At 44.7% G+C, this 14,850-nt stretch overlaps 1 protein-coding gene across 3 annotated transcripts in view; it reads left to right on the forward strand.

Moving 5' to 3' along the window:
- GALNT16 (polypeptide N-acetylgalactosaminyltransferase 16) overlaps positions 1-14,850 on the forward strand; it is a 75,834-nt gene that overhangs the window by 48,533 nt on the left and 12,451 nt on the right. For all 3 annotated transcript variants that reach the window (XM_005479937.4, XM_005479936.4, XM_074542858.1), the window contains exons 5-12: positions 1,712-1,777; positions 2,764-2,885; positions 4,919-5,006; positions 5,986-6,070; positions 7,110-7,213; positions 10,699-10,825; positions 11,750-11,842; positions 13,921-14,004. In XM_005479937.4, coding sequence (XP_005479994.1) covers positions 1,712-1,777; positions 2,764-2,885; positions 4,919-5,006; positions 5,986-6,070; positions 7,110-7,213; positions 10,699-10,825; positions 11,750-11,842; positions 13,921-14,004 — 769 coding nt within the window. The remainder of the gene's footprint in view (positions 1-1,711; positions 1,778-2,763; positions 2,886-4,918; positions 5,007-5,985; positions 6,071-7,109; positions 7,214-10,698; positions 10,826-11,749; positions 11,843-13,920; positions 14,005-14,850) is intronic.

Consider the following 14,850-nt stretch of genomic DNA (forward strand, 5'->3'; position numbering starts at 1 on the left):
CAGATAGCTGTGAATGCCCACCTTGGCCTGCTGAGGTAAGGAAGCAATGCTATTTTGATTTTGCAATGCTTATGTAGCTTTGGCCACAAAAAAACATTTTAAAGGTGGATGCTGAGATGAGGGATGTGAGTTTCTGAGGGCCTTACAGTATGTTTTGAATAAGTACCAAGCTGTGCTCAGCTATTTATTTTTTATCAGCTGTTTAATTTTAGTGTTTCTGAGCACTTCCAACAATCCTAAGTGTTCCACATTCTGCACCTAAAAATTCAGTTCTTAAGGGGGAAAGTGTTCCAGATAAACAGTGATGGATTTCTGGTACCTTTTCTGCACAGGGCTCAACCATAAACTCCCATTTAGGCTCCTCAGTAAATAGAAGGATTTTTTAAAGGCTCCATCCTGTCACAGTTCTTATTTTTTCACTGGGAGCTGGATATTTATGGATATAGCCACATCCCTGAGACATGTTCATGGAGGCACTTCAGCACATGTTTGAGGTCTGACACTTTGCTTTAATACCTGCCTCAGTTTCTCCTAATGTACTGAGAGTTTGTTATCTCTGGCAAGTATCTACAGGCAGAGCCATGTGCTCCTCTCCTGCAGAGTGAACGACTGAGTAAGGATTCTCATACCTGAACTTGTGACTTGGCCAAGATAAGAGCATTGGCTTCCCTTGTAGCAGAGTTCCAGCAAAATCTTGATGCTCTGTAATTCAGAGCACCTGCCACTTCCCTTGGATGAAGCAGCATCTGCCAAAGTGCCAATGTAAGAGCAGTATTTCAGATTGCACAGATCCTTGAGAATGGCAATGCTTGTACAGGAACGTGCTAAGAGGTGCACTTTGGCTAAGGGCCTTTGCATTCTCCCCAGAGTGCTCAGTCTATGTGAAGATGACAGCAGGAAAGAGGGGGCATGAGACATGTAAAGGCATATGGAATAAACATGGAAATAGGGGTGAATTTGATGGAGCAAGAAAAAAGAGCAAGTTAGAAATTGCTGTTCCTATGATATCTGCTGGGGCAGGAATAGAGAGGATGACAGAGAATTAAAGAGTCAGTGGTTATTGGTGTCTGGCTGGAGCAGGTAACTGTTCCTCTCCCTCATCTTCCCTAGGTAATGGAAATGAGGGATGCCAGGAGTTTCTAGCAAGCTGCCAGCAAAGTCCTTGGTCAAGCATCCATGTGTCAATGTGCTGGTGTCTCCAAGGAAGCAAGCTGCATCCCAATGGCCTTTATTAAATAAATCAAATGGAAACTGCCCTGAGAACAAATGGCAGGAGATGCCCAGATGAGCCACTGAAGGAAAAGAGAGCAGATAAGATCACTTTATGTTACAGAACTCTCCTTTCCTTGGCACTTTGGTGATTTGCAGTCCCACTTCCCTGTGTTCCCTCCTTTTTATTAGTGCCCAGTGCCATGCTGCCAGCACATGCCTCATTGTCCTTGGGAAGTGCTGAGCAGGGGAGATGGAGGCCTGGCTGCTCAGAGGATTGGGAAACATAGGCTCAACTGCTGAGGAGGACAGCCCGCAGGGAGTGCTCTTCTGTGTGCTCTATAGACAACAGGATTGAGGCCATCACACCGATTACTGCGATGTTAAGTGAAAGCCGAATTTCCCCTCCCATGGAGAAGCAGGAGGACAGTTAGCTGGGGCTCTCTGTTGAAGCCAAATAATTCATGCATGTATACTAAATATCTTTTTTGCCTTCCCCAAGCTGAGGATTGCCAGCTCCTTACCAAGATCCCAAAGGTCAAGTGTCTACGAAACACCCATCGAGAAGGTGAGTGTGGGAAGCTTTCTAAGTACAAAGATCTTGCCTATTTTTCCACATGGCCCTGGTTGCCTCCCAGCTGCTTACAGCTGTTGTTTCTTACAGTTAGAGTTTATTTTTTCATTTTAAGCGTTTGGAAGTTCTGTGGAGGGAGAACACAGCTTATCAACTCTCAGGCTTCAGGGGTCTCATGTAATACTTAAATAATGAGAAGTGATGTTCTGAGGCCTTGGCTGGAACAAAGACCACATTTTAAGATCTTCATGAACAAAGATCCAGATGTAAGTCTCATCCTTTTAAACCCAAACTAACTCTTGCACCTTCAAGTGCAAGATAACAAGCTGTGTAGGAGGCATGGGAGAAGGAAAAACAATCACGTATCTATCATAAAGAGATACAATTAAGGAAAGTTTTTTCTCATCTATCTCCTACATGCATAAATGACTTTCCCAATTGCTCTTTAGTTTGACCCACATGTGCTGGCTTATTTCTAAAGCTGTCAATGCACAGCCGGTTTGGAGCTACAATCTAGAAGTAGAGACAAAAATCACTGTTTAGTTCACAAAGAGCATCCCACATAGTTGGATGGTCTGTAAGAAAGTAAGGAGTCATCTGAGAGCCAGGCTCATCTCTCTGCAGGGCAGAATAAGGGATAAATGGGAATAAAGCAAATAAGCAGTAAGGAAGCCAGAAAGCAGAGAGAAGAATTTGGCCATGGGGAATTGGTAATGTAGGCAGCAGGGTGCTCAATGGGATAGTGAGTGAGCAGGCAGCAGCCAGGTGTCTGTGGGTACGACTGAAAGGGAAGGGCAAGGAGCCAGGTGGAAGTTCTGTGTCATGGACAGAACTTCAGGAGAGGTCATTCATTGTGTGCTGGGAGGGCTCATCTGACTGTCCCCAGGGTATGGCCACACAAAGTATTTTTTCTGAAGGAGGCTCAAATGTTTCCTTTCCTCTAAGCTTCCTGCTCCTTTGCTGTCCTTTTCCCTTCGTAGGGCTGATTCGCTCTCGGGTGCGAGGAGCTGAAGTGGCGGCTGCTGACATCCTCACCTTCTTGGACAGTCACTGTGAAGTCAACAGCGAGTGGCTGCAGCCAATGCTTCAGAGAGTGAAAGAGGTGAGCACCATGTCCTGCTCTGGGATGGGTGAAGCTGCCTGGCCTGTGCTGTTGGATCCTCTGCCCTCACATGTGTCAGCAAAACTGGTGAGAACAAGGTACTCCTCAGGCAGGCTGTTGCAGAGGAAGGTACAGCCTGAGCTAGGTGGGTGAGAGATCCCTGATGGGATTCTGTTCAGCCACTGTGACAAGGCAGGAGGTCCAGAGTGATGGGATGCAATGCTGAATGCTGGAACCAGCAACCTGTACTTCTTGTCCCTTGTAGGCATTGTGCTTCCTTGACATGTTCACCTGTATGTAGGACATCCCCTTGGGCAGCATACCTGGTGCAATTTTTCCATAGTTTCCATCTCCCCTGCTGCTGGACCCTCCTCTTTGCCTTGTCACTGCCAAATTTTTCCTTCTATTAATGTTCCCACTGAGCTGCCACCATACATCACCTGCATGCAGGCAGCTTCCTGTCACAGAGAAGCTTCTTGTGACTGCAGGGATGTTCCCTTTGATGGTTCACTTGGCAAAGGATTGATGGAAGGCTGGAAGAATAAAAATGAGGCAGAAATATTAGCAGCTGTCACCCTGACTGCACTGCAGAGTGGAGGGAGAGATCATACAGCTCTGCTGTAAGAAAAGGCAGGGGAGAGGTGATGGGAGAAGTCCTGCTTGCACGTGGCTGTGATTGTTCCCCTCTGAAAGGAGGATCCCATGAAGTAATGGGCCTTAAGAGAAGGGATGGAGGCTTTAATGATGCTTTGTAAGCATGTCCGATTAGCTTAATATGAGAGAGCAGAAGAAGATGAAACTTCAGAATTGATGAATTAAAAGCTTCTGCTTTTCATACTTGTTCAATAAAGCCCATAGTGTTTACTTTACTTATTGGTCTTTAAGTCAAGCTGCAGCACCAGCACAGGGGTTCCTAAGCAGAAAGAAGCTAATTCATTTCTTTAGAGAAGGATCTAAAATGCAAAAGCCTGTCTGCTAACTCTAGTATACAAATTTTTTAGTGAGCAGATTTCAAGTCAACCTATTTCTGACCTACTTTCTACATTTCTGATGTAGATCCTGTTATAGATTTCAGTCTTGCCCTAGCCAGTCCTCGCTAGGTTGGAGTAGTGGCTGGCACACCAGGCTGCCAGGTGGATGCTGGATTCTCAAGCTGGGCAGACACATCTGGCTGGGCCACCATCACAGGTCAGGGAGGGAAAAGCATGAATCCTCTTACCAAGGATGTCCCATGCTAGCCAAGTGTGGTACATCATGAGGAACTATTGCAAGGCACAAAATGAAGGTTTGATAAGGAAGGGCATGGATGCTGGCAGCTGCCCAGTAACAAGGTGCTGTTTCTGGCATTTCTAGCTCAGTTTCATCTTACATGGCAGCTGTCACAACACTGTCCTTAATGCTCTGTCTCATGATGTTGAAAAATTGTTTGACTTCTATGAACTAAAAGGATTTCAAAAGAAAAATGTAAATGTCTATATGCCTTAATGGCAATAAAGTACTAACAATATCTTGATATTATAATGTATACATTGTGTCATATGTATTATAAAGTTTGCACTATGAATCTTAAATGTGGGGCCTTGATTCCTAGTACTTCCTAGGTAAATGTATTATTAACTAAATGCATTATTAGGGGTTTGATAATTTTTAGGCTGATGATAATGAACTAATTTGGATGGCTGAGCAGAAGATGTGCTGTCAATAGATATCAGAAGTGAGCACAAAACCCTTGGGACAGTGAATGATGCCCTGTGACTTGGGCAGGAAATAAAGAGTTGTTTCTTAGCAGCATCCCTAGGTGTTGGAGTCTGACTCCATTTCCCATATCCATGGAGTGCAGCTGGCTGGTACCCACCATCTCCATGTTTGGATTTAGTGGCCGCAGATCCCTTGCACAGCTGCCAGAACTATATTGGAGAAACCAGACAAAGATTTACATGTGCAACTTTGTGTTTCCTGATCTCTGGCAGCTTTTCTTGACATTGAAGAAAGCCTGACCCCTTTATTCCCCCTCCTTTCTCTCTCTCCCTCAGGATTATACCCGAGTGGTGAGTCCAATCATTGATGTTATCAGCCTGGATAATTTTGCCTACTTGGCAGCATCAGCAGATTTGAGGGGAGGTGGGTATAATGAATGGCTTATGTAAGTTTGACCTGAGGGATGGTGCATGATAAATAAGTTGTGTTCTCTTCAGCTTTCCACAAAAATAGAGTGATGATCTTTCTGATGGGTTATCTCTCCCTTGTTCTCTGCAACTTGCGAAGTCAGATCTTTTGAAGAGTTAGAACAAAACTCAAATAGTATTTTCCTCTTGACCTTGAATCACTGTCATAACACTTAGCAATTTCAGGACTTAGTTAATTGATGAAATATCTCACTGTGTCCTCACTATTGTTGCATGGACCCTGGAGTCTGACAGGTGCTTCCAGTTGCTGCTTTCATCTGCCAGGCTATCTCGTGTCATCTCCTGGAAAACATTTACACCTCTCCCCTCACTGCTGAGCCCCTTGCACCTGTTCCTGTGTTCACCACACTACCTGGTGCCCTTCTACATCTTTTATGGCTGGGGCTCACTTCTGCACTGCTTGCCAGCCAAAGGCTAGCTGTTCTTTGCCTATCCTTAACAATGGTATAAAGTTAGTGACTGTGCTGTGCTGTATTATCCACCATAGGCCATCTGTAAGTACACTGTAGTCTTGAAAGACATGGTGGGTACAGTGATCTGCAGGCATTTGTTCCCAGAATATATCACATCCTACAAAGTCCTTTATTAGAGCCTCATAACTCTGGCAGACAGGGTTTGCCTTTGGTAAAACAAACTGGCTAGAATAGAGTTGCATCTCAGCCTGACAACACTCTCCTGAAGGTGTGGAGTGAAGTTGAGGAGAGATCTGTAGTGCTAAGGAATGATGGTGCCAAGACAGAAGCTGGAGAGGTCTACATTAGGATAGGCTATTGCCATTTTGGGAAGTCTGTGAGGGAGGTCAGGGAAGGAACGTAGGGACAGCCTGTGATATAACAGTGCAGGCTATCACTGAAAGCTTTTAGTACTGTCTTTACAATAAGAAAACCAATTTGGCTTGTCTTTTTCCTTTTCAGGGTTTGACTGGAGCCTTCACTTTAAGTGGGAACAGATTCCTATAGAGCAGAAGATGTCCAGAACAGACCCAACTCAGTCTATAAGGTACACACTGACATGTGGGGTACACTTCTCCAAATACCTTTACTAAGCCTTCACCAGTGTGGCAAGGAGAGTACAGGGACTGCCTTGCTGAGGACAAAATGCCACAGTGTTGGTGATGTTGATGATGACAAACTCTTCATGTTATTTTCTGAATACATTGAGGTCTATACCCTAAATGTGAGAGTACTGCTCTCTGAATTTTGTAAGAATAGTGATTATTTACTGTCATGCACACCACCTCTACAAGCCACCTCTTCTTGTGCATGTTTGTTCTTGTGTTCTCCCTAACTCAACACTCTGAATGCCTCAGAAATCGCTTTGGGTGTTTTTAATTGCCTCCATCTTTCAGATGAAAACTTAAAGAATGAAGCAGATAAACAGTCATCCTGCATGGGTAAAGCAGATCAGAAAACTGAGTCTTACCTAGTAATGTGGGCATAGAATTACTCCCACTACTAAATCTGCATGTGCACAGACAAAAGAGGTTCTGTTGGCTGGAGCGGTTGTTGCCAGCCTCACTGCAGGGTACATGGCTCTGAGACATGTAGAATGTAACAAATCCTGATATGAAGAGTTATGGTGCTTGTCTTTATAGGCAGACAGCTCCCTGTTTGTAATTTTAAAGTATCATTTAATTCCTCTGTGTAATTTGTGAGCCTCTGTTTTACACTCCAGAGGCAACCAGCTTGCTAACAGCAGAGCAGTACATGCAGCAGCCTGTCACACCATGTCTAATTGGTGAACACAGTCATCAAACAATGCTCATCATTCCTTCACACTGTGCATATTTGTATAAATGCAAAAGACACAGCATTACTCTTGTAGTGCTTGCAAGACCAAGTAACAAAGGCATGAGGATGATCTAGTGAGAGGCATCTCAGAAACCTGCAGCAGGCTCACGTTCCAGCTCTACTGTTTTTCTCTTTTAAATGAGGTATGATTAGTGGTGCCTGGACAAATTGTCTGCCCTTTAAAATTAGGTTTGTGGTGCTACATATATGCATGATTATTTTTTCTGGATTTCTGCTTTCTCCTCCAGAACCCCTGTCATAGCAGGAGGCATCTTTGTGATTGACAAGTCCTGGTTTAACCACCTGGGAAAATATGATACTCAAATGGACATCTGGGGAGGAGAAAATTTTGGTAAGTTTAGGATGTTTCAAGGAAATGACACACTAATGCAGAACTGCTTCCCAGTCTTCATTGCTTACCAGAGCTTTTTTTTTTTTTTTTTTTTGTGAGAGATCTAATCAGCATGTCAGTGTAAGGTTAGGGACTGGTCAGGTAATCCCCAAGGGGGTCAGATCTGAATCACTGTCAGCATAAAGTGTGTGTGGTCAGGGCTACACTCTCCTAAAGGCATATGTGCTATTATACAGGAGCTTCCACAGTACAAGAAAGAAAGAGGAGCCTCCTGATGTTTAAATTGTCGCTTGTTTATGGAAAATATTCCTCCAGTTCTTCACATGACATTCTGTGTTGCCACTCCTGCAGCCTCTTCTTATACCTGTTCCTCTCTTGCAGATAAATCTGAATTGCTCTCTCAGCTTGACAGCTCAGAGAGATATTTTTCCTAATTTAACAAGCCTCTTTGTAAGTGGAGTTTGGTTACAAATAGACTCGAAAACATTTAGAAGCAGACTAGGGCATCACAAACATCTGAGGAATTCAGTGTAGTCTGTCCACTCACATGCTGTTTGGAGTATGGTGCTTAAACCAATCTCCTTGCACTTAATAGTGGCACAGATATGCCAGGCATCTCTCTTGGCCCCGTGTGAAGGGATGCTGCAATGTCACCAGGTGTTAATGACAGAAGCAAGGTGAGTGTTAGAGAGAGGTTCATGGATACCTCAAGTATTTGGGGCATTAATTTAGAAATGGTGCAGATGGAGCTGAGAAGAAAAAAGCCTTGCTTTTTGTAGCCAACTTCAGTAGATTTCTCTGTAGCTGACACTGCAAAAAATAAAAAAAATCTCTTTGTATAGATTCCATAAATGTCACAGATATGTAAATAAAACCTCTCAAAGAAGGATTTGTATGGTGTTTCCTAGCACCTGGAGAACCAATTAGAAAAAATGAAATAGGAAGAGGAAACCTTTGTTTCTCTGAACACAGCTGGGAGAGCTGCCTCTTTCTGAGATGCTTTCTAAAACCATTAAATAATATCTTGGGCTGATAATACACTCTCAAGGTACCACCTTTAAAAAAAAAAAAGTCTAGTAATGAGTGTTCTGTTTTCCCAAATCTTGATTCAGTTTTATGGTATTCATTATATTAAAAAGAGATATGAAATGGTGCTTGCATAGGAATCTCAGCAGTCCTAGTAACATCAGCTGGGCACTGTGGCAGAAGTCACAGGAAACCTTAACCCAGGCATGAAGATCCCCTCCCTTATGTCCCTCAGGAGCAGAGTCAAGCTCAGCTCCTTGCCATCACTAGCCCTGCTCCAGCTGCAAAGCCAGCCACTTGGCCATGCTGCCAGCCTCTGAGCTGGGGCTGTGTAGAAGCTCTAAACCCCAAAGATGGAGAAGGAATATTTCTTAATATTCTTCTGCCCGCCTGGGAGTCCAGTGTTGTGGTTTGGTCCATATGTCAGTAGCATGATGCTAAGTAGAGCTCTCTGCCATAAGCAGCAGTAAATTATTTGCATGCTCACAGCCATTCTTCTATATAGAGCTGATCAAAACCACAGAATCACTCCACAAAATTTGCTTCATTCTCCTTGAAATAGCTCTTGTAAAGCCTGGCAGTGACTGGGCCAGGCTATGTGTGACTCAGCTTGCCAGTTTTGCCTTGTTAGGAGGTTTTTTTGTAAATTCAATGTCTTCTGTCACTTGTCCCTCATCCTCCATCAAGTCTGTTGCTGCTGAAAGCGGAGGGATAGAGACCAACCTGGATTTGACAACAAAATGTATTCATTTTCCTTGAAGAATTCAGAATGGTTAATTTAACCTCTCAAAAAACAGTTTACCTTACTTAATTGAAAACTGGGTTTTCTGATCAAGGAAAAATATTGATTATGTTCTGAAACATTATTTATACTAAATACTACAGTTTTGGGTGGGAAGGGACTGTTTGACTTAGGTCTCATTAGAGAGAGTGGTTCTGTCTAAGATGGTGTGAGAAATCCTCTCTTTGGAAATGGACATCACTTTCAAGTTACACATACCAGACTGAGAGTTCTGGTTTTGTTGTAGGCCAGAGTGAGTCAGAAGCTCATTCCAGGAGAGCAGATGTCAGCTGGACACATCACCACACAGAAACTTATGTCTTGGGTTTTTTTTTTTTAACTTGTTCATTCCTAAAACCCTTCCTCTCTTCAAATCTGGAACTCCCTGTTAAAAAGAATCTGAAAATAATTACTTCTGGATAAGAGTCAGGAGAGAAAAGTGCTAGTAAGAAATACTACAAAATGCATTCTGACCAAATGAGGTATTTTACTGAGAGGCTGCATTAGATGCACCATCTCCCCCCACCCTGCAACTCACTGTTTGAACTAACTCTCATTATGCAGAGAGGAAAGCTATGGAGAAAGATGAAGATCTTGGGAAGATGTTAGTGTGTATACATGGTTTCAAACATCCATTAGATCTGGATACATAATTTCTTTTTCATTTCTAAGCATCAGAGCTGCATAAATCGGGCATTACTGGAGGGGGCTCCCCGCTGAGTCAAGTTTTTGAAGTAATCAGTCTATACAATATGAAGCCCCCTTGGTAAAGACAACCAAACCACCCAGCTAATTTTCATTTTCCTTCTTCCTTCTCTTTTCATCACCACATAAATTGAAAGTGGAAAACCCCGCTGGTGTGGCAGTGATTAAAACAGTGAGGACAGACCCAAAAGCTTGAGCAAGGTCTGTGATATACCTCACATACCTTCTGTGATGCAAATAAGTGCCTGGACATCAAAGCTCCATGCTCTTCTAATCTTTTAGCAAAATGTTGAATCTAGTTTCAGGATAGGGTGGATTTCTTCAAGTAGCAGGATTCTCTCTGTGTTTTCCTAGCCATACTATATGAGACTGGTATCTGCCCTGAGCAGTTCCCCCAGCAGAGGCAACTACCACACAGTCAGTTGCTCTAGTTTGTTAGTAATAGAGCCAACCAAAATGAGAAGGAGCTATTGCAGGGTGGATAACATACAGGTATGAGGGAGAGGACTTAGCTCCAGACATTGACTCCCTGTACCCTCTTGATCTGTTCTTTCCCCTGATCTTCTAAATTCCCTTTCTTCCTCACATGATTTGCTTTACACAGTAAGTTTTTCCTTTCTAATTCTATCTGTGTGCAGGGATGACAGTAACAAAGTCTGAAACAGGGGCTGTGTGTAGGATTGGTCTCAGTCAGTTGCCAGATGCCATCCTGAGCAGCCTTGAAGACCTGGTCAAATGCAAAGGTGTCTCACTGAAATGAGACCACAGACGAGCAGGACTGGAGAAGGCTTGGAAGTCCCTGAGCTGCAATAGGTGCCTCCATTTTAACAAAGGGAGGACAGTTTCTCTGCTGTCACTGTGGCATTGCTTTCCCTGATTTTACTGATGCAGGCAATACACCTAGAGCAGAAGGGCAGGAAAATTGCCCTTCTTGGGACTGTTGCAGCTGTATGACTCTTGGGGTCTCTTCCAGAGCTCTCCTTCCGAGTGTGGATGTGTGGTGGCAGCTTGGAGATTGTTCCCTGCAGTCGAGTGGGACACGTGTTCAGGAAGCGCCATCCCTATGACTTCCCTGAGGGCAACGCGCTGACTTACATCAAGTAGGTGTTGGGTACTTCCCAGGAGCAGCCAGGCCACCTTTGTCTTGGGCATGTCTAAATAAGTCTGAATTCTCTGTTGTACTTTTCCCTGGTAATGGAGAACAGCTTGTGGCTGAGCATCTGTTCTCAAGGGAAGGATGAGTTGCTGTTTTCTGTGAACAAAACCTGTTCCCTTTTCTGCTGTTGGTATTAGTGTTTCTCATTCCTTCTCAGTCTCTGGTGAGGGGCATGGGGAGCAGTATGCCAGAGAGACACCCTGGCCATTCACAGATGCTGCCCTGTGACATGTATGGAGGTATCAGCAGCCCTTGGACATCTCTGTTGTCTCTGAGCTGTACATGCCCTAAGATACACCCTGAGGACAGCTTCTACTGCAGCACAGCTGGGAAAAGAAGAGAGTTGAGATAAAGGGCTTGACAATGAAAGTGGTCAAGTGCTGCTCAGGGCCCCATGGATATGGTGAAATTTCCATCATTGGACATCTCAAAACTCAACCAGTGAAGACCCTGAACAACATGACCCAATATGAAGCTAGTCTGATTTGGACAGGAGGTTAGAGGTTAGACAGAGCTGCTTTCCAAACAGTATCCCAAAATGTTATTCTAATCTGGGAAAAGAGATACTGTAAATAAGTGTGTTGGTGACAATCAGGCCTGGTGTCTCTGCAGAGGAAGTACATGCAAAAAGGTAATGGTAAACTATGGCTAATAAATGCTTAATTTCTGAAGTGTTCTTGCAAGGCTTCGTAGACTTAACACAATCAATCTCTACCCACCCATTCTGCCTACTCAGTTTTGTGTTTGGGACTGTCCCCCACTACCTGCTGAGGTATAGGGGTTCTGCCCATGCAGGGCCTGCTCCTGGGAGGGCAGGTTCTGCAGCAGAGCTTCTCCTCAGCACAGCATCTGTTCCCCCTTGGTGCAGGAACACCAAGCGCACAGCGGAGGTGTGGATGGATGAGTACAAGCAGTACTACTACGAGGCCCGGCCCTCGGCTATCGGCAAGGCCTTTGGAAGGTAAGCTGCCCCAGACCTTGGTAGGAGGGCTCTGGTAAACCCCTTGGTAGCAAGAAGCACTTTTTAGGTCTTCTCTGGGGCTAAGTGTGAGAAAGAGAGGTGCTCTGAATGCCTGCCTTGCCAAGGAGGTTGTAGCTTGAGTGTCTGGCTAATGAGGTTTGCTTCTAATTCACTTAATTTTTTCCCTGATAACACTGCATAAATCATTTGTTAGCAGAAGGCCAAAGGGATCTGTAATGAAATTAAAAGACCAGACATTTGAAGTGGCTAGACAGGAATATTTTTCTATCACAGCATGCAGCTGTTTTGGAAATGTGAGCTGTATCTTGAGCTTAAATTCCTGTGCAGATGGAAAATCCCAGGGCAAGCATGGCTGGCTGGCACATGGGGCATGTTGCACTTGGTGCACTCCCCACTTTCCTGATGGATGGAGGGCAGTTTGCCTGGTTTATAGAGCAGGAGAGAGCATGGCTGATGGTAAGATTTAGAAACACAATCTGCAGAATTGTGCTTCTTACAGCACCTTTGCTAAAGCTGTTTTCAGGCCACATGGGATCCATTGTTATCAGCTTAACAGTTCTCTGTGACCCAGAAATCAGTGATGGACACCAAACCTAGGATGAGAGGAGAGCTTGCTGTCTGTGCTCTCAAACTCCCAATGACTCCCAAATAAATGTAAAAATCCCAGGAGTGCTGCATTTCTGTGGGTTTTATCTGCCACTGAACAAAAGGCTATTGTTGTATCAGTGTAGGGACCTGGCAAATGTGGTTGTATCTCAAATGTGTTTGCACAGGATAATGATGCATCTCCTACTTATTTATGATAACCAGGTCACTTTTATTCCTGTACACTTTGCTTTATTATCATGATGCATTACATATCTTCATAAAAATAGCTTTGCCTACCTAATTTATCAGTCCTTGAGCTGACTGCAGCAGCTGGACTGGGACCACATAGCAAGTAACCCTGCTGCTTGTGAAGGAAACAGACTATTGCATATTGTGCGTGGATCTATTGCTCATGTGTTGTAGTGGCAAAATCTGCAGTTCTTGTTTGCACAGACTTCCTAGTGACTTTACTGGCAGCATTGGCTGAATAAAAGCTGGAGCAGAGCATAAAACTTCAGGTAATCTCCTGTAGTAACAGCTCTGTGAACCTGCATTAAGTTTAGATTTTAGTGTGCAAATACCTTTGACACCATCACTGACAATTGGCCCTAAAATGGACCCTCCTTCCCCTCAATTCCAGTGTGGATACAAAATCTCAGAACGTTCCCCTGAGGTATATGACCTCATGTATATGTACAGTGGCCTCTGTGGGCTGAGGATGGACAGGTACACAGGTATCACTGAAATTCCTTCCCAACACACAATTGTAGTATTATAGCTTAAAGACAAGAGTTCCTGGTTTCACTGCTCAGTAGGACTGCTGGAGGGAAATCCTCTTCTTCAGCCAGCTAAAGCCAGACAAATCAGCAGGACTGCCACAGCAGACAGCTTCTGAGATGTTAAGTTAATGTCCCCTTTTACTCCCACCCTCTCCCCAAACTGGTTAAGAATAAGTAATTAAGTTCTTCAGGTCTCAGTTCTCCAACCTCAGCTTAGACCTGCTGCCATGAGCTAGAGACATGTTTTAGCACACATGGATGAATCATCTGAATGTACCTGAGCACAAACGCTTTCTGGGCCTTTTCAGCGGCTGATTGTTGTGCAGGTTTCATGCTATGCCTCTACAGGGGCACCCAGAGGCGCAAACACTTTCCTGATCTTACGGCAGTTTTACTGCAATGTATTATTTAATGAGGTAGGACCTGGGCCCTGCCATTGCCCTGAGCCAAAGGAAGTGCAAGAACAGCTCTCTGAAGGTGTTTGCTTTCCATTTCTATTCCCTGCCACTTGCCTCTCTCCTTGTCTTCACCTCAGGTCACTGCCAGTGCTCTGAACCCAGCAACAGTTATGTGGGAGAATGAGTAATGGCAAAAAGTAATGTAATTTCCCCCAAACCTCCTGGCCAGTGTTCATGGTTCCCCTCCCTCCTGTTCACTGCCTTATCCTCAGCAAACTGCCTGTGTTTCCAGCGTTGCAGACCGAGTGGAGTTGCGACACAAACTGAACTGTAAATCCTTCCAGTGGTATCTGGAGAACGTCTACCCCGAGCTCAAGTGAGTCAGTTCTTTGCTTGTAGAAATCTCTGAGGGATTTGGGAAGTGGGTCACAATGGAAACGTGAGCCTTGACAGCAGTGGGCAAAAGAGAGACTTATGCTTGGAAAAGGTTTTTTCTGTTCTTCTTTTCGGTGAGAAACCTCCTGGGTTTTCTTGGCTTGTATTGTCACAGCTCTGCAAAAGGTCTGCCTTCTGTTCTGCCCCACACAGCTGTCCCTTGGAGATGTGCAAGTGGCGGTTTCAGAATGTAGGGTGGAGACAAGAGCCAGTCCACTACACCCCTCCCAGTTTTGACTTGGTCTCTGCCCATTGGATGCTCAGTCTGGAGGGAGTTGAGCCATGTAGAGCTGAACAGCCTCAGTGCAGCGGTTTGGGTGGTTCAGAGAAGGCTCTAAGGAATGCCAGAACCAGCTGTTCCTGTGGCTTCCCCTGCCCTGGGTCAGGACACAGAAGTGTTGTGTCCTTGCCCAGCTGGGAGGCAGCCTGGGTAGAGCTGTGTTGTTGGCATGTGCAAACCAGCACACATGTGCATAGCTCAGGAAGGGCAACACATCTTTACACCTCCGTCTGTGGCTGTGAGTGGAGGCTGAAACATGCAGCTGCAGTCTGGCCTTGACAGATCTTTCCTGCATTCCTACCAATGAGGCAAGAATATGTGTTAGCTGGGGAGAAGACTGGAAAGGGGGGAGGAAGAAGCAGAGCAAATCAGTGTGGATATGGCTTTTTGCTGGAAACGGCCTCTTTCAGAATTTCAGAATCATAACATGAAACTGCTTAGGGTACCCCTAAAGAGCTTGGTATGCCTTCTGAAACAAAAGTACTAGTCCTCTGACCAAGTTCTCCC

This window comes from Zonotrichia albicollis, chromosome 6 (genome assembly GCF_047830755.1).
Source record: "Zonotrichia albicollis isolate bZonAlb1 chromosome 6, bZonAlb1.hap1, whole genome shotgun sequence".
In the NCBI taxonomy this organism is placed as follows: domain Eukaryota; kingdom Metazoa; phylum Chordata; class Aves; order Passeriformes; family Passerellidae; genus Zonotrichia; species Zonotrichia albicollis.